An 18,238-nucleotide genomic window follows, 5' to 3' on the forward strand; every position below is an offset into this window, starting at 1 on the left:
TTTAGACACACAGGTCTCCTGGCCCTCTTCCTTGACTTCCTACGTGTCGGGATGCTCTGATCTTGAGCTCAGAAAAAGCAATCCTTGAATGCCAACCAACTATCTCGGGCCCCTTTACCTTCAAGCAGCCTTGTCCATGGGATTTCCCCTAGCAATTGCTTGAGAAGGCCAAAGTTTGCCCTGCTAAAGTCCAGGGTTGCAATTCTACTTGCTATTCTACTGGTCCTACCACACAAGATCCTGAACTCCACCATCTCATGGTCGCTGCAACCAAAGCAGCCCTCAACCTTCACTCCTTCGACCAGACCCTCCTTGTTAGTGAGGATGAGATCCATCAGCGCTCCTCTCCTGGTTGGCTCATCCATCAACGCTTACTTGATTTAAACCAAATGGAAACAAATACATGCCAGTGATCACACTTCCAAAGAGGCAAATGCAAGCAGTTTGCACAGTAGTCAGAATCATCTCATGATGTCATCTTACCGAATTACTGCATGACACTTTGTTCTTCACAGCTGCAGAAAAATTCCGAACAATATGCTTAGTTCCCGAAACAAGAACAAAAAGAGTGGGTCTACTTCAAAAAGGCAACCAAAACTAACACCATTGTTTGAAATGGCCACAGACATCCACAAGTTCAACACTATTTGTTTGTGTTCTGGCTTTCAAAGGTTAACAGTTTATTTCATTCCCTCCTCTCCTAAGAATGCAGCTGCCAGAGTGACTTAAATTAAGTGTGGATCAACACAAAGAATATAGTCCTTTGTAAGAGACGCTGAAAAACAGTATGTTGTATACAAATTTATTTTAAATGTACATGTGAACTTTTAAACACCAGAAGCATTAGTGTGCATTTATATTTCTTCTAATACCAACAGTCTTCACTAAAGCTGAACTTTGTATAATGTGAATTACACCTTGTCACTGTAGCATAACATTGTTTCACCTGATCTCTAAGCACAGTTAAACCAATACTGCAAATGCTGTTAAATACTTACACAATTATAAAACAAAAACATCAACAAATAGAAAGGAATAAAATAAACATCCATTTGTTATTTTAAACAATGAGTGTATGCTTTCAGGGTTTTAGGTAATTCTTTTAAAACTGCAATACGAGAATTAAGTATGATTCTCTGCTTATGTGCTAAATTACAACTGAAAGAGTATAGATTTAGTTCAGAAATTAGGAAGCTCTTCATTGTGAGGGTGGTGACACACTGGCACAGGCTGCCCAGAGAAGCTGTGGCTGCCTCATTCCTGGCAGTATTCAAGGTCAAGCAGGATGGGGCTTGGAGCAACCTGGTCTAGTGGAAGGTGCCTCATGGCAGGGGGTTGAAACTGGATGAGCCTTAAGGTCCCTTCCAACCCAAATCATTCTGTGATTCTACAATTCCATGAAAAATCACCTATTTCCTTAGTGTCATTTCTCACCCCACAAGTAAGCTATGCTGCCAAGAGTTTACATATCAAAATGAGCTTCCAGTACATGCACCATTAGCAGTAAAAATAACTAAAATAAACCCTCGATCCTTAATTTGCAAGTAAGAAACTGAAGTGGATGTTTGAAATTAGAGCCTAACTGAAGAAAGTGAAGCTGCACCCATACCCTAGAAAATAATTAAATGTCACTTGGCTATGAGCTGATAATAAACTAACAGAATATAACCTCTCCCTTCTGAGGTTATGCCAGCTCCAGAATTCTAACTGGAGCACACTAGGATGTATCTATTAAAAGCAGATACTCTCCTAATTGTCAGCAAATCATGTCCTTGCAAGAAAGAATGCTATATTCATTTAATGACAAGTGCTCTGGACACACCACCCAAGTCTTGGAAGGCAGACACAGGGACTGTGAGAATGAAGACCTTGGGCCCACTGTAGGAGAAGATCAGGTTTGAGATCATCTTAAGAACCCGAATGTACACAAGTGCATGGGACCTGATGAAATCCACTCACAGGTCTTGAAGGAGCTGGCAAATGAAGTTGCTAAGCCACTTCCTGTTGTATTTGAAAAATCACGGCAGTCAGGTTAAGTTCCTGACAACTGGAAAAAGGGAAATATAAGCCCCATTTTCAAGAAGAGGAAACAGAAGACCCAGGAAACTATACACCAGTCAGTTCTCACCTCTGTGTCTGGCAGGATCATGAAGCAGATTCTCCTGGAAACCATGCAAAACAACGAAAAACAACAAAGGGGTTGGTGACAGCCAATATGGTTTCACTAAGGGCAAATCCTGCCTGCTCAATCTGGCGGTCTTCTATGATGGAGCTACAGAACTGATGGATGGGGCAAAGCACTTGATATCATCTACCTGGACTTGTACAAAGCATGTGATACTGTGTCGTGGTTTAAGCTCAGCCATAAATCATGCAGTCGCTCTCTCACTCCCTCACCTTTCCTCCCCCAGCTCCTGGAGAGATAGGGAGGAGAATCAATATGAACAGTTTAGTAACTAAGGTATAACAGAAACCACTACTGCTACCACCAATAATAATAATGATAAGGGAAATAACAAGGGAAGAGAATACAACCGCTCACCACCTGCCAATCGATACCCAGCCCGACCGAGCAGTGAACTAGCCCTTCCACGTAACTACCAGTTTACATCCTGGGTATGACGCGCTGTGGTATGGAACACCTCTTTAGTCACTTTGGGTCAGGTGTCCTGTTTCAGCTTCCTCCCGGCTTCCCCTCCACCGTGGCAGAGCCTGAGACTCACAAAGTCCTTGGTCAGAATAAACATTTGAGCAGACGAGCAGAAACTAAAAATATGGTTGTTATCAGCGCTGTTCCCAGGCCAAAAGTCAAAAACACAGCGCTGCACCAGCTACTAAGATGGAGAAAAAACGACTGTTACTGCTGAACCCAGAACACATTGTCCTGCACGGTATCCTTCTCTCTAAACTGGCGAGACATAAATTTGATAGATGGACCACCTGGTGGAGAAATAATTAGCTGGATGGCTGCAAGCAGAGAGTTGCGGTCAAGAGCTCAGTGTCCAACTGGAGACAGGTAACCAGCGGTGTCCCTCAGGGGTTGGTGTTGGGATAAATCCTGTTCAACATCTTTGTCAGAGACATGGAAAGTGGATTGAGTGCGCCCTCAGCAACTTTGCTGATGACACCAAGCTGTGTGGTTTGGTTGATACACTGGAGGGAAGGAATGTCATCCAGAGGGACCTTGACACGTTTGAGAGGTTGTCCAATGCCAACCTTATGAAGTTCAACCAAGCCAAGTGAAGGTCCTGCCCCTGGGTCGGGGCAATACCAGGTACAGCTACAGGTTGGGTGGAGCAGTGATTCAGAGCAGCCTAAACAGAAGGGCTTGGGGGTATTGGTTGATGAGAAACTGAACATGAGCTGGCTTCAGTGTGTGCTTGCAGCCCAGAAAGCCAATCATATACTTCTGCTGCATCAAAAGGAGTGTGAACAGGAAGTCAAACAAGGTGATCCTGTCCCACTGCTCTCATGCGACCCCACTGTCTTCAACATAAAAAAGACATGGAACTGTTGGAACAAGTCCAGAGGAGGGCCATGAGGATGGTCAGGGGACTGGAGCACCTCCCATATGAAGATAGGTTGAAAAAGCTGGGGCTGTTCAGCCTAGAGAAGGCTGCGTGAAGACCTCATAACAGCCCTCTTTTATCTAAAGGGGGCCTACAAGGATGCCAGAGAGAGACTCTTCATCAGGGACTGTAGTGATAGGACAAGGAGTAATGGGTTTAAACTTAAACAGAGGAAGTTCAAGCTAGATATAAGGAAGAAGTTCTTTACTGTGAGGGTGGTGAGGCACTGGAACAGGTTACTCAGAGAAGTTGTGAATGCTCCATCCCTGGAAACATTTAAGGCCAGCCTGGCCAGAGCCCTGGGTCACATGGTCTAGTGTGAGGCATTCCTGCCCACGGCAGGGGGGTGTGAACTGTATGATCTTAAGGTCCTTTCCAACCCCAACCCTTTTATGATTTCATGATTCTTATAAACCTTGCTTCTGTAGGAAACCTATGTGATCAACTGCCATTAACCCACACAAGTACTGCCCAGTGACCCTGGTTTGAAAAAAAAAAAAAAAAAACCAAAAAAACCCACAAACAAACAAATGATTCAAGACACCTTATTTCTTGTCCAGTAGAGTACTAATGGGGACATTCAAGACAAGAGACAAAAACGTGCAGAAAGCTGTTACTAGTTCTGTTGTTTATGAAATCATTTAACTTATTTTTCCAAGTACCCCAACTCTTAAAATATAACCCTACTTAAGTACACCACAAAGCACCTCCAATTTAATATGCCTAGGAAGAACTGAATAGACTTTGTGCAAATTGACTCACTACACACATTCAATTATACTTATAGCAACATTAATTCCATCTCCTAGCTATGATACATGAGTCATTATGAGGTCCAGTGCTCAGTTTTTGTTTTGGGGTGGTTTTTGTTTTGTTTTTAATTAAAGTCACTGCAGGCTGAAAGACAAAACAGAACTGAAGCTGTTCTGTTTATATATATAAGCATATATATATACGAATACTTTACATATACACAAAAATTATCAATTTCAGAAAACATAGGTGATAAACAAGTTAGAGGACAAGATTAGAATTCAAAGTGATTTTGAAAGACTGGAAGAAAAATATGAAGAAATGTCAGAGCATAACTAAGGTGAACTGTAAAGCTGCAGAGTTGTCACAACAGCTGATTACATATATGAGATGGCCAAACAGTTAGCAGTTCCGTTAAAAGGGATGTAGATTTTAAAGTAGACCACAAAGTGACCCTCAATGTTCCAATGTTGAAAAATAAATTTTAAATAAATAAATAGAACAAAACTGAGAGATGTCTATGCATGGAAGTGCCTGCAGAACCAGCAAATAACGATCTCACTCTTAGTTTTGGTAAGATACTGTTAGTTACCACATCCACTTTGGTCACATACTTTGAGGAGAACAGTAACAACAGGCTTAACACTGTACCCAAACCCACTTGACTCAAACACTATGAAAACCCTTCTAGAAGTCAGGCAAAGTAGCACTGGAACAGACTCACAAAGCAGGCTGTGAAAGTGCTGTAATTGAACGGGTTGAAGAAAGAGTTAAAGGAAGATGCACTCCAACCAACAAAGGCTACAGCTAATTGTGCCCTGGGGGAGAAGTCGAGGAGGTGATTCCCAGAGGACCTATCCAGTCTTCCTTAAGATTCGGGACTACAGAAACCCAGGATACACAGGACCTCTAGGGATTCACCCAATCAATTCTTGTTCCCTAGGCTGCAAGTCCCAGCACCACAATGTTTTCTGGTAGTGTTTTTTCCACAATTCCATACTGTTTATTTCTGAGTTTACTGTTACCATTATCACCACACACTAAGCTGATGTTTACGGAGAACTGCCCTAAGAAATTCCAAGAACTTTTTCACTAAGTGACAATAGCTGAATTGGAGATCATTGTTGTGAATGTATGTTAGGACAATCTTTTCTCACCACTGCTTGTATTTTAGCTTGTATTTACAAAAACAGCATTTCATCCAAAATTTTAACATCCAGTCATGAGCTCTTTCTGAAGCCCTTCACCATAAGATTCAGCTATCCTGAATTTTTCTCTTTTTTTTTAATCATCTGCAAGTCTCACCCGCTACCTATTCCACCTCTCCTTTTACCAGATATTTACAAGTTGAACAAAAAGTGTCTGCAAAGTTAACTTTGGAAAACAATGCTATCAAGTTTGTGTATGACTAGTGACAACTTGCTTCTATCCTTCAATCTACTCATAACTCTTTAGACTTGCCATTTAACCAGCAACAGCTTAGATTGTTTAAAAGGCCCGGATACGGAAATTTGCTGAAAGTTAAGATAGGCAAGACAGTGTCGACAAAAATCTTTCTCCATCTGCCGTAAAAACTGAAAAAAAGCAGACAACATTTTCTACAACTGTAGAAAAATATTAAGATTACTATAGGCCACTTCTCTTCTTGGTAATTGTCAAATACGTAAGAATAAAGAAAGATCCAGGGTCTTCATACAGCCATAAATCAAACAAACCTTGAAAAAAAAAACCCACAAAAAAAAAAACACAACCACCAGAATTCATGGTTTTGTCTCTGCAAGTCTATTCCTAAACCTTTAAGAAGGTACAGTTAACATTAGGTAGGAAGTACATAGCAGATTTCAACAGGAAGTAATTAGGGATTCCTACTGCTCGATTTTAGACTTCACACAGGGATGTTTTAAAAAGTTCTACACCTCTTTATCTAATTTTTCACAGAAACCATATGCTCCTCCTTTTGAGGCTGGGGAAGAGGGCTGAAGAGCATTTCAGAATAATAATTATTGCTACAAAATCTATATAGTTTTACAGAAAAAAAAAAAGCTGGATTATAAAGTTGATTACTAAGCATGAGAATGCATGACAGAAACTGATCAGAGTATCTAAAAGACTTTTATATTCTGTTGAAGTATTTATCCATAGGTTTGGTTTTCTTAAATCCAAAGAAGAATGAGCAAAATTGGTCTTTGTAAAACAGAAAATGATTTTTAATTCAGAACTATATGATGCAGTTCAAGAGTCTTCAAGTATTTTATTAGCCTCCATAACCTAAGTTTTACAAGTAATGTGAAACAAGAAAAATTACTGATTTTTTTGGGAGCAGAGAGGGGAAGGAGAAAAGAGGGTAGCAATGGGACCCACAAACTTTTACTGTAACTTTAAGCACACTGATTAAGAATAAATAGAACACACAGACCTAATACAGGAAGATATGAGTTGCACATATTTTTCAACATTCTACCTTCAGCTATCGCAAGTTTGGAAAAGGGAATATTTCCAAGGTCACTTCCCTAAGACATACAACACTACGGACCCAGTCCAAGGTTAAGGCCTTTATTACTAGTAGTAGTACTTTTATGTAAGTCTTACTTCTGAGTTGTCTAACTTCAAATAATGGTAAGCATACTACCAAGAAAACAACAAACTATGAAAACAACAGTCTTCTGAGTAGGCTGCTAAAACAGTCTCATTGCAACAAGGCACAATCCCCATTTTTGTTAGAATTAAGTACAGATGTAAATGTTACTTTCTGTATTCTACTAGGCTGCTAACAAGAGCAGCAGCTGTGATTACTGATGATTATGTCTAGAGACACTAAAGCCACACAGATTTGAACTGCAATTTTCTAAAAATGGGCCATTTACTAAAAAAATGGACCAGATTTTCTCAAAAGAAACACACATACACACACACACACAAAAAAAAAAAGGCAAAATAAACCCATAAGCAGCAATAAGCACGCAAATTCCTTTTAAAATGCAAAAACATCTCACAAGGTCAGAAAGGTAGAAAGCGTGCTTTCTGGACACTTTTCAGACTACTCTCTCACAAAAAAAATAAAATGTTTTGGTGTCAGTCTTGCCTCTTCCAAAAAGATGCCATGTGACAGAAGAGAACAAAATAATAAAACCAGCCTCCACAAGGATATTCTGTTAAATATGTATGATCTCATCTCTCTTCATAATAAACATTATAAGCAAAATATCTGGAAAACACAGTACTGAAATAACAACTTTACAAAAGAATCACTACTTCATCAACACTATTTACTCAGGGGCAAACCTGGTGTCATTATTTATGCAGATTAATCAAACAGGAAAGAGAATCTTTTAAAAGAAGAGTTCTGAATCCCAAATCACAAACATGTGGCTCTCTATGGTCTTGTTTTCTTTTCAGTTGCCTGTAACTGAAAAAACATGACACTTACTTTGGCTGTCCTGCTGAATTACAATGCCATCCCAGCTGACAGACCACAGCTTTGACACTCTAGTCCTAGTACAATCTACTGAGATAGTCTGGGATGTTCTAGTTGGTTTTGTTGCTTCTCTGCTAGAAACGATCAAACCCTCAGAGCCAGAAAAAAGGAGCAGGTGCCCCCAGTCATGCTGGTACACATCCAGGTGTCTCAGCTTAAAGCATGTTTACTGGTAACTTCAGTCAAAAACTCAGCGCATTTAGTGGAATTAGCACCAAACCAGCAGAAGTGTCTAAAATTGCTGTAGGAGCAGTTGCCTTCAGCTGAAAGGCAAATCTGAGACTTCCACAGGCATTATCTCAATTCCCTTAAGCAAAGTGGACCAGAAGCTGTTACTTAAATCAAGCACTTACATTTTAACCACTATAAAATATCCAGAAAGGAAACATTTATCTGCAGCACTTTCAACAACCTTAACTTGCATTAATTTCGGAGCACAAACTCTACACTCTATATATTACCATAGAAAACACCTTTTTATTCTGTGTATATGCCTCATTATCTTATCTGTTTTGGAAATACTATACACAACATCCATTCCAAACCTTGAGCTTAAAATTGCCTAAAATTGCTGATCATGAGAAACATACACTAATTAGTTTCCTATTTTGCAAATTAATTGTATGTCTAAGAAACATGATGTGAATCACCAAGTTACAAGCAACGCTCAGGCAGCAGCAGCTCTTCCCTCCCTTAACAGGGAATTCCAACTAGTTCCTCAGTTGCAGCTGGGCACAAACTATTTCTTGCCCAGGCAGAAGTCCCAGGCTAACCTACTTTACAAAAAGCAAAATCTACCTAGCAACCCAGCAGCAGCCACGCCAGTCATAGCACCAGCAATCTCTAGAAAGACCCACTGCCCTACCAATGAGCAGTGACCTTCTGAACTGCACAAAAGCCGTTTCTAGGGTTTACAAGCACTATGAGTACTCAAAGCTAGAAAAGAAAGGATATCAAGGGCAAATCCAAACCCTTCTAGTAAGCACAATTAATTCAATACCAATTTTCAATCAACCACATTAGCATCTGCTACCAGCTCTTATAGAATCAGCATTGAGAGTTATGCCCATCACTAAACAAGAAACAATGAAAAAACAATTCTCACACACTGAAGGTTCTACAATAACACAGCCTAAAAAGCGAGAGACCAGAAAAATTAAATTAACAATATAGTATGAAGAAAAATGTGGGTTTAAATGTTTTAGGGAGCAAAAGTATAATCCATTTCCCTTTGAAATCTTCTTTAAGAAATTCTAAGTTCTTCAAAAATATGAAGCCTACTTCTCTCTTTGCAAGTTACCAACTAAGAAGAAAACTAAAATCCTCCTGTAACTTCTACTAGAATTATCTGTATTACACTTAGTTTAAAAATAGCATATTCTGACAATATAAAATGGTAACAGCTTAGTCATTGCACAAGCCTTGTAAAACTACTATATGTTTTTCTGGGAAAAAAAGACTATGAAGAAACAGCTCTGCAGGAACAACACGTGTTGCTTTTTTTTTTTAATGCAACTGCAATTTGCACTTTTATGAAAAGCAGGCTGTGTAAGAGCACTGTAAAACCCCACAGATTTCCTAATTTATTGTTATTTTAAAAGTACAGTATGCCCATTCAACACTATTTCAAGAATTAAAAGTCCATTACAAATGTATTTACGACAAGCTCACAACCAACTTTGTCCTTTTGAAAGTAATGAGCACTGTTAGTCATACAGTCAGCTTATGCTTACTGCTACCTAAGAATTAGAGTTCATAAAAGTATAGTCACAAAAAAGGACACATCTGTATTTCTCTGTCCAAAGTACAAATACACGTGTTAAGTGTACAAATTTAAAATGTGAAAGAGTTTTAACAACGCAGCAATCAAGCTAAAAGTTTTATGCAGTTATAAGAAACTAAGAAGACATATGAATACAGTCTTTTTTGAGACTGGCAGATAGCTAACCACCATTAAGCATTATTAAGGGCCCTCTAACCTCTATTCTAAAGCTATTTTCAAGACAAGAGGACTCCATCTCAGAGAAATGTAGCTAAAAATGGCTATGTTTAGAAATTAAGAGAGAGAAAAGGGAGGAAAGAAGGGAGAGACAAGACACTAAGGTCAGAGATTCTCCTGGAGTAAACCTAAGAAACCAAACCAGACAAAAAGAATTTTAAAATACCAGAATATATCAGAGTAAGCAGGAAGAACAGCCACTAACAGAGCAAGGGCTCCCAAAGCAGAGGGAACCAATACGCAGCCCACTATGAAGCCTGAAGAGGACACTGCCAACTGACAACACTCAGTACTCTTGGCATTAGTATTTATGGCATCTGTCAAAAGTAGCTCAATTAAACCCATTTTCCAAAGCAGTCTTCCATAACTGAAGTAAAAAATCTAGAAAGAAGAGTCATCATTCCTTTGCATCCACAAGTGTCTGAGAAATTCTCTGCCAAAATGTCTCACCTTCCTTCCAGTTCCTATTCTATTAGGCCCAAAGTGTAAGTCTAACATTTAATAAGATATTGCCAATCTTGCTGTGAAGACCAGTCCAAGTGTCAGACAGTGAATTTTCTTGGGTTTGCATTTTTAAAACCTAGAAAACAACATATAAACCACATTAAAGGCCATTATTACACACATACACACACCAAAAAAAACCTAAATGAGTGATTTTGTAACCCCAGTAACATTCCTTTGTCTCTTTTCATCCGTGAGGTCTCCCAGGGTCTAATGTGGTTTTGTATGCAGCTGTCCTGAATTTATAATCAGAATTATGATGATTTTGTATTTTCTGTACATTTGCATTCCTCTACTACAGCTATACAAAGCCCCAGACTGTACTGTCACCACCTACTGGTTTTGGCTGCAGTACTAAGAGTCTGCTACCTACATCCAATTTAGTGAGAAATTTGTGGTTAGTTAATGTTATAGTTACTCTGTTGAACCTTAACCACAAGATCATTAAAAACAAAGAATTAAAACCCTGTTCAATGATTGCATTTTGTCACGTTATATAGTTTGCAGAAGAGTGAAAATTAAGAATTGTTACATTACAGACAGGAAATCATGATGTATCTAGTCACTAACAGATAAGCCATAACAAGCATGTTCTTGGCTCAGTGGGCAGAAATTCAGCTGCCAAATCCCAATCAACACTAATTGGATTGTCCTTGACTTCAGAATATACCACTGACACCAAAGGAATAATTTATTTCAACAGTACATGTAGCTGGAATACAATTCCCAAAACACCAAGCAGAAGAAAATTAATCCCATCAATAATAATACTATTGTTAGAAATATTTTTTTCACTATACAAGCAAAGAGCCTGAAAATCCCATGTTACTGCAAAGGAGTAAAAGAAATGAATTAAAGGAAGACTTCCTAATTACCAGTATATATTTGTAAGATACAACTTCCACTGGCATTTATCAAGGTTGAACAGTGAATCTACTGTTCCACATTTTCAAATGATTCCACAGTGACCATGGTTTTCCTTTTTTTACTTTGTAAGTACCAGTAGCTGGGGAAGGAGTTGGTATTTAAAATTCATGTTAGTGAACTACCATAGCAGCATAATTATCTTCCTCAGAGTTAGAAGACTATTATGTTTGTGACATTGGAGTAGTTAAATGTCATTCTTATTGTCCTCAAACTGAAAAATACACTTGCCATTATAGAAGGCCAGCACTCAAATAGCATTCAGGCGTGAATAACAAATTGTTCTCCATGAACATGCTGCAGGAAAAGTGTATTTTTGTCAAATAATCCACAAAATTAATCCAGACCAGAAAAGGGGAGAGTTTCTTTACTATAAATTAGTCTTAAAATATCCCCAAAATTATGAAATGCTACTTCCTCCAACAGAATCTAAGTCCTTGCATTTTAGGATAAAATGAAGATAGCATACAGAGTAAACATTCAGCCTACATGAATGTGTGATTTAAACTGAAAGGCTGAAAAAAAATATGTGTTTTTATTGCTGCTGTTATTATGACAGCAAGACCAAGTGAGCAAAGAGTTTCAAATTCAAGTTTTTAGAGAAATTAGAGGTTTCAAGGAAAAAGAATTATATTGATATGTATTGATTTTAAGGTGTCTCCAAAATTACAGTCAACCCATAAATCAAAACAACAATTTTGTTAGTCAACATTATATATTAGAAGAAACTGCTTGAATACATTTTAGGAAGATGTGTTACAAAAAAAAAAAAATAATAATAAAAGCCATACAGGCAATGGAAATAGTCTTTTCTTATTCTGGTTTGGGATGGTATTATGGAGATGGTGGTATTTGAAAATTAAACTGAGCAAGGACAAGGTTTGTAGAAAGAGATAATTTCTTACACTGGAGCAACTAACTAGTTCTGAAATTTTCTGGCACCCATCCCCTCCTCCAGTCACAGCCAACTACAGTAATCTCCTACCAATACACAGCTACTTACACATTTGCATTCTGCTTCAGTTCTGATAGTACACTCGATGCTTCAATTACAGATACCAGAATTCTTCTGCCACAAAAAGATTTATTTTTTGTTGGGGCTTTTTCTCCCTTTGAAATTTTTGCAGATTGCATTTGAAATTCAAATTAAGCCAAGCACAGGTAACAAAACCACAGAAGGAACAGTGTGATTGCCTTGTTTTTCTACATTTTCTGTTTTACACAGATTACATACCAACACACCAAGAAATAATCCACACTCCTCACACACACACTAGGCAGAGGAATGGCCAACTATGAATATACAACAAATATGCAAAAAAAAATAATCCTCATATGTCCTTTACCTCCATTAAATAAAAAGGATATTCTCACAGACAAAATCTGCCCACAGAAAAAACAACTGCACTTAGTAACTTCTCCCACTCTATCATCAATCAGTTGTCTAGTTTCAAAATCCACAAAGTTACAAAGCTACGTTAGACAAGAAAGGCTTCCCTGAAAAGAAGCTGATAAAAATCAGTGCAGAAACAACCACAACAAAGCCTACACGTTATATCTACATTTATCAGTTATGACAACAGCCAAATAAAACTACTACACGGTTGCAAGCCTTCTGGCATACACGCTGCAACTGCATTCACAAGCAAGAACAAAAACCATTAGTCTATCTTACAGCAACCAAATCCCACAGAAGACAAGCTATTCCACTACACAGGTTTCCAGAGTTAACTGATGGGTACACAACAGCATCCTATGGGAAAGCTGCTAGGGACGTACATGCAAATTAATCAAATTCACTATTTAGTTTTCTCTTTTTTTAACCTTACCTTTCAATTGAGTTAATAAAAACACAAGTTCTCTCTTCTACCATTTTCAAGTACCATCACTCTTAAATTCTAGGGGTAAATTAATGATTTGGGCTTATACCAGCAAATACAAAACCAAACCAAATGGCATTTTCTCATGTCCTTCTGTGATCTTAGCAAATATCTGTGCCCTGCCTAAATCCCGTCCACATCTCATTATGCAAACATATTAAATGGGAATTTTTGATGAAGCACATCAAACACTTCAAAATCTATGGAAGAAGAAAATGGATACACAGTAATGTCTTCCGGGATTTTCTACAGCTTTTAACCCAGAGTGCCTACGTTTTCTAGCACCTTGGTCCCTTCAGAGACTTCTGTAAATGCCTTTTGTAGCAAGTTACATAACAGCTTTATACTGTGCTGATACATTGGAGAAAAATGTGGTTGTCCACCTTAGTAAAGGTTCAGCTGAAAGCAAAATAAACATGGTAAAGCAATCAACCTTGGTATATCACTGAACTCCTTCACATTTCCAAGGAAGGAAAACGTGACGGCCCATTTCACGTTTTCCTGAGAACTAACCAAGGGGTTTTTATTAAGTCTGGGGAATTTATTACATCTGGTTTCTCCAACTCTGTCAAGTCACTGAACATGAACTTCCAATGGGAATAGCTGCAGTTCTTTGTAGTGGGTCAGAATGAGTTTCTAAAATACACAACAGCAAGTAAAACTCTGCTATATTTAGAATCACTTTTAGAATGCAAGATACAAACTAAGTAACTTTTAAGCAGGAGTACAGTCAGCTGTATCTGAAATCCATAAAATGCTAGGTGAACCAGATCATCCTTTACAAGGCAAGGCAAAGTTAAGGCGAAGACTTTAACTTCCTTGGTGCCTGAAAGTTTATCAACATGGCAAAGCTCATTCTCCACTCAGGCTGAATCTCTATGCATCCTGCCAAGCAGAAATATAACTGCCTGTTACTGGAACTACTCAAAGGCACCGATTACTTTCCTTGGAGCACATAGGAGACTAAGGTACCTGATTAACATCTTTGTACCCAAGGTTCTAGGACCATCTAAGGTGATAAAAATTCAGGCTGCAGTGGTATGTCCCTCCTGCATGCTCCTACTCCTCCTTTATGCTGACGCTGGCCCTCATCTGGCATCTTGGTGAGCCAAAGTTTGAAAAATGAGCAGAAAAGTAACCCAGAGAAAAAATAATACAGCAACACAAGCAAAATACTCAGCAAGAAAGGTCTTTTTGACAGGTCAGCATTCTAAAACAAGCTGAAAATGAAAGGAAGACTTAACACAATAGAGATGACAGCACTTGGACTGCTGTAACATCAATTTCCATATGCCTAAAACTGGAACAGAAATGAACTTTTAAATGTCTGACCCCCCAAAGGATACTCTCTTTGATTTATTTGAGGGCAATAAAAATGTTCACTTCCCCTTAAGACTATGCTGAGTAAAAACTTGTGGAACCAATAATAAAGTTTTTCCCGCAACAAGAAAAATCAAGATATCCACTCCTAAACTGCACAAGTGAACAAATGCAGCATTTTAGATATTTATAGTGAATGTTTTTTAATAAAGCTAGATAACCTGCACAGGAAAGCAATAGCTTTACCACATTTTCAGTATACTGCAGACATTGGCACATGTAAACAAATTCATCTAACACAGGTGAAGTCAGAGCAGATAACAGCTGCTATAACAAGATAGCAGAGGCAGTAAGGCTTTTCTAGGAGAACAGTCATTACTATAAACATCCTTCCTTACTGACCACAAGTACATACTATCCAAACTGCTGCTGACAAACAGGTTGGGGAAGGGGGAAGGTTACAGAATTTTTGTTTGCTTGCTTACAAAAGGATATTCCACAGACTATGGGAGGGGATAAAACAAAACCACTAGAAAACATAATTACACTCAACATTAAAATAAAACGTATTAAAACCAAGCCAGAATATTGTTGAAGGAAAAAAAAAAGGCACATTTACAATTAAAAGCTTCATAGGTAATAAGTCTATTATCTAGAATAGTTTACCCCAGCTTTTTCACACAGAAAGAAGCATAATAAATGTATCAAGAAACTAACGCTTTTACAAGGAAACAAAAGGTCAGTACTCCATGTATTATGGAATTGTATGTGGGGGTAAAGGAATTTGGAAAACAATGCATGCCTAGTCTTCAACAGAACGCTGTTCCTTCAAGCATTTTTAGTATGAAGCATTAAAGTACCAATGAGTAATTTAAATAATGAAGTCAAAGTCTAAATAGTTACTTTCTGGGCATGACTTTTTCAAATTAAGGTTCTGCTTCTCAAGTTATTACTGAATCTGCTCTATTCCATCAGTGCAAGCAATTCTACTAAACCTAATGAAACAATTTACATACAGGAGGTTACACACACACTTATGTGCTATTGATGAAGACATTTTACAAACATAAAGCTTTCCAATGTAATCTGTAATTTTTACCTCACATAGTGGCTATGTCAGACTGATCACACTCTTTAAGGCAGCAGCCTACTTGCTTTAAAGTCTTCTTAAAAGTACCCTTAGATTTTTTCGGTTACTTCTGTTTTCATTTCGGCTACTATTGTTGGGGAAGATGCTCTAAACAAGGGAAGGGCAAGGGGAGGTGATGATTTTTAACATAAATTATTTCACATGTCCTAATTGTAGTGACAAAATTACAGGACAAGTCTATCTCCAAATGAGATGGGAGGGGGTCACACCATAATTAATGGAATAATACTGGAATAGTAAAACTGAGAAGGCCCTTAGCAGAATTTTGTAACCCACTGTATCTTTAAACACATACATACAATGATTTCTCTGAAAAAAAAAAAAAAAAAAAAGCTTTTTTCTTTTTTAAGAGTTTATTAGCTACACTTTTAGAATGAGCAAGCACAGTTTACATGCAATTGTTACTTCAAAGAATTATTTAGAGTAACAAACTTGAGTGTTGTTTGGTTTATGCATAGTCAAATAAATTAGGGAACATTTAAATTTTTAATAGTGTTTATTAACAACATACATTCAAAGGATCATTCTGAAATACCCAGCACAAACACATACCAGTTCACAATCACTTCATTTTCAAATCAGTTTATATACTGATTTAGGGTCACTCCAGCCACGAATGTCATATTACAACAGAAAGTTACGTAATATAAAACCACTTTTCGTTTACCCACAACATTATAGTAGATAACACCACTTTGCTTCCCCCAAAGCAGACACAAAACATCTTCATTATCCGAGAAAAGCAGCCATTCCCGAAGAACAGCAGCATTTCCCCAGGTGTTATCGGCGGCACCTTGCCAACAGGCGATAAGCTGCAAGACCCCAGTCAAAACTGGCAAAAAGCCCCACTGCTTTCCAAGAGTCCTGTTTTTATCTGAGGCCGCGGGTGAACGTGCCCCAGCCAGCAGCACAAAGGTGGGGAAACAACCGCTACCACCGCCGTTTTCTGCAGAGGCGGCGCGAGGAACACACCAACACCCCAGCTCCCAGCCGGCCTCCGCTGCCTGCCTAGCGGGAGCAGAGCCGTGGGCACCGTCTGCCAGGCGGGACGGGGGCCGGGTGTTGCGCGCGTCCATGGGAGACATTTTAAGTTACCCCCGTTTTCTGGAAGGAACCGTGGCCCGTTTCCAAAGGCCGGGGAGGTGGGGCAATGCCGGGGGATACGCCCTGGCTGGCCCCGCATCGTGCCCCGCTCACCGTGGGCCGGGTTAGCGACGCTACCAGGTAGACTGAGGCCGCCAGACAAGAGACCGCCCCGGCCCCCGCCAGAGAGACTAGGGCCCGGCCAGCCGGCCTACAGACGACAGAGAAGCCCCTCCGCTTTCCCGCCGGTCCGCTCCACCTCAGGAAAGAGGGATTAACCCTTCCGTCATCCCCGCAGACCGCCGCGCCCCTCCACGAGACACGCCACCCTCGCTGCCCTCAGTTGCCCTCCTCCCCACAGCCAGACACGCGCCCCGTGTGCACGGCAGTCTCCTCCTCCTGCGGCCCAACCGGGAGGCGGGAGGGGGCCGGGGCCGGGCAGGAACGATGGGTGGGGGGAAAGAGGCCAGGCACCGCGAGGCAGCCCTGCGCGCAGCCACACCTACCTGTCTTCTCGTGGTCATAGCCCACCACGATGAAATAGTCTGCCAGCCTAGCCATGGCTGAAAGGAGTCCGCCTTAGGTCTCACCACCCGAGAGGCTCAGCATCCTCCCCTCCGCACCCGCCGCAAAAGAAGCGGCACCACCTCAGCCATGTTGGAGGCGCGGACACGCTATGCGCCTGCGCGCCACCGGGACCGCTGCGCCGTGACCCCGCCGGGCCGGGCCGGGCCGGGCTGGGCGTGGGCTGAGGGCTCACGGGCAGCACGCGGGTGAGGCGGTGTGCTTTTGCTGTCCGCGGGGGTCGCCAGTACTACCGCCTCGCTTCGCAGCCCACCCCAGGCGGGTCCGTTCCCCACCCGGGCCCTCCCCATTCGCTGTGGGCTTTGTCTCCTCGCAGCCTCCCTGTGAAGTGCCCACCCGGGAGTCTGTAGTCTGGAGCACTTTCTCCCTTGGAAAAACAAAAGCCCAAACTAAACACAAATGCGGCAGGTCCGGCCGATCTGAGCGCCCGAGAGAATTCGAGTGCCTGAGCGGAACTTCACCTCACCGCCCACTCCCTCAGGGATCTCTCCTGACAGGAACTGCCGGGAACGGGCATCGCCCCTCTCAGGCTGTGCCCAGGTAAAACTCGGCTGCGAGCCTACTCCATCCCCGGGAGCTCAGCCTCGGGAATCGAGACTTACGTTTCCAGGACATTTCCTGTTTACGTTTTGCGAGGGATGTGCGGAACGTCCCACCGTGGGGGAAGTCAGCCCGCGAGGCTTCCGCGGCGCTAACGGCCCCAGTGGCTGGGCGCTAGCGGCTCTGACGGCTCGGCTGGGCTTTGTGGCGGTGCCTGCCACGCGCCTGGCACGCAGCCGAGAGGCGCAGAAGGAGGCTGCGTTGCCTTGCGGTGCGGTATGCGGCATGGTTGCCCGATTTGCCGGCTGCCGTGTCCTCCTGCCCGCTCCAGCCGACGAGGGTGCCCCTTTCCATGCGGGCAGCGGCTCTTGCAGGTGGGAGCCTGGCGGTGGCATCGACTGCTATCGGGGTTGACGGACGGCAGCGCTTCGATGTAGCCCTCCTAGCCTCTGACGT

At 41.0% G+C, this 18,238-nt stretch overlaps 1 protein-coding gene across 1 annotated transcript in view; it reads right to left on the reverse strand.

Moving 5' to 3' along the window:
• Window positions 1-17,252, reverse strand: part of SBF2 (SET binding factor 2) — a 260,129-nt gene extending 242,877 nt beyond the window's left edge. Inside the window, exon 1 of the mRNA XM_061380465.1 lies at window positions 17,164-17,252. Within this exon, the coding sequence (XP_061236449.1) occupies window positions 17,164-17,218 (55 nt within the window). The 5' untranslated portion in view covers window positions 17,219-17,252. The remainder of the gene's footprint in view (window positions 1-17,163) is intronic.
• Between the last annotated feature and the right edge of the window lie 986 nt (window positions 17,253-18,238).

Source organism: Neopsephotus bourkii, unplaced genomic scaffold (genome assembly GCF_033783945.1).
Source record: "Neopsephotus bourkii isolate Nb327-2 ecotype Australia unplaced genomic scaffold, CSIRO-AGI_Nbou_v1 NB_1792, whole genome shotgun sequence".
In the NCBI taxonomy this organism is placed as follows: Eukaryota; Metazoa; Chordata; class Aves; order Psittaciformes; family Psittacidae; genus Neopsephotus; species Neopsephotus bourkii.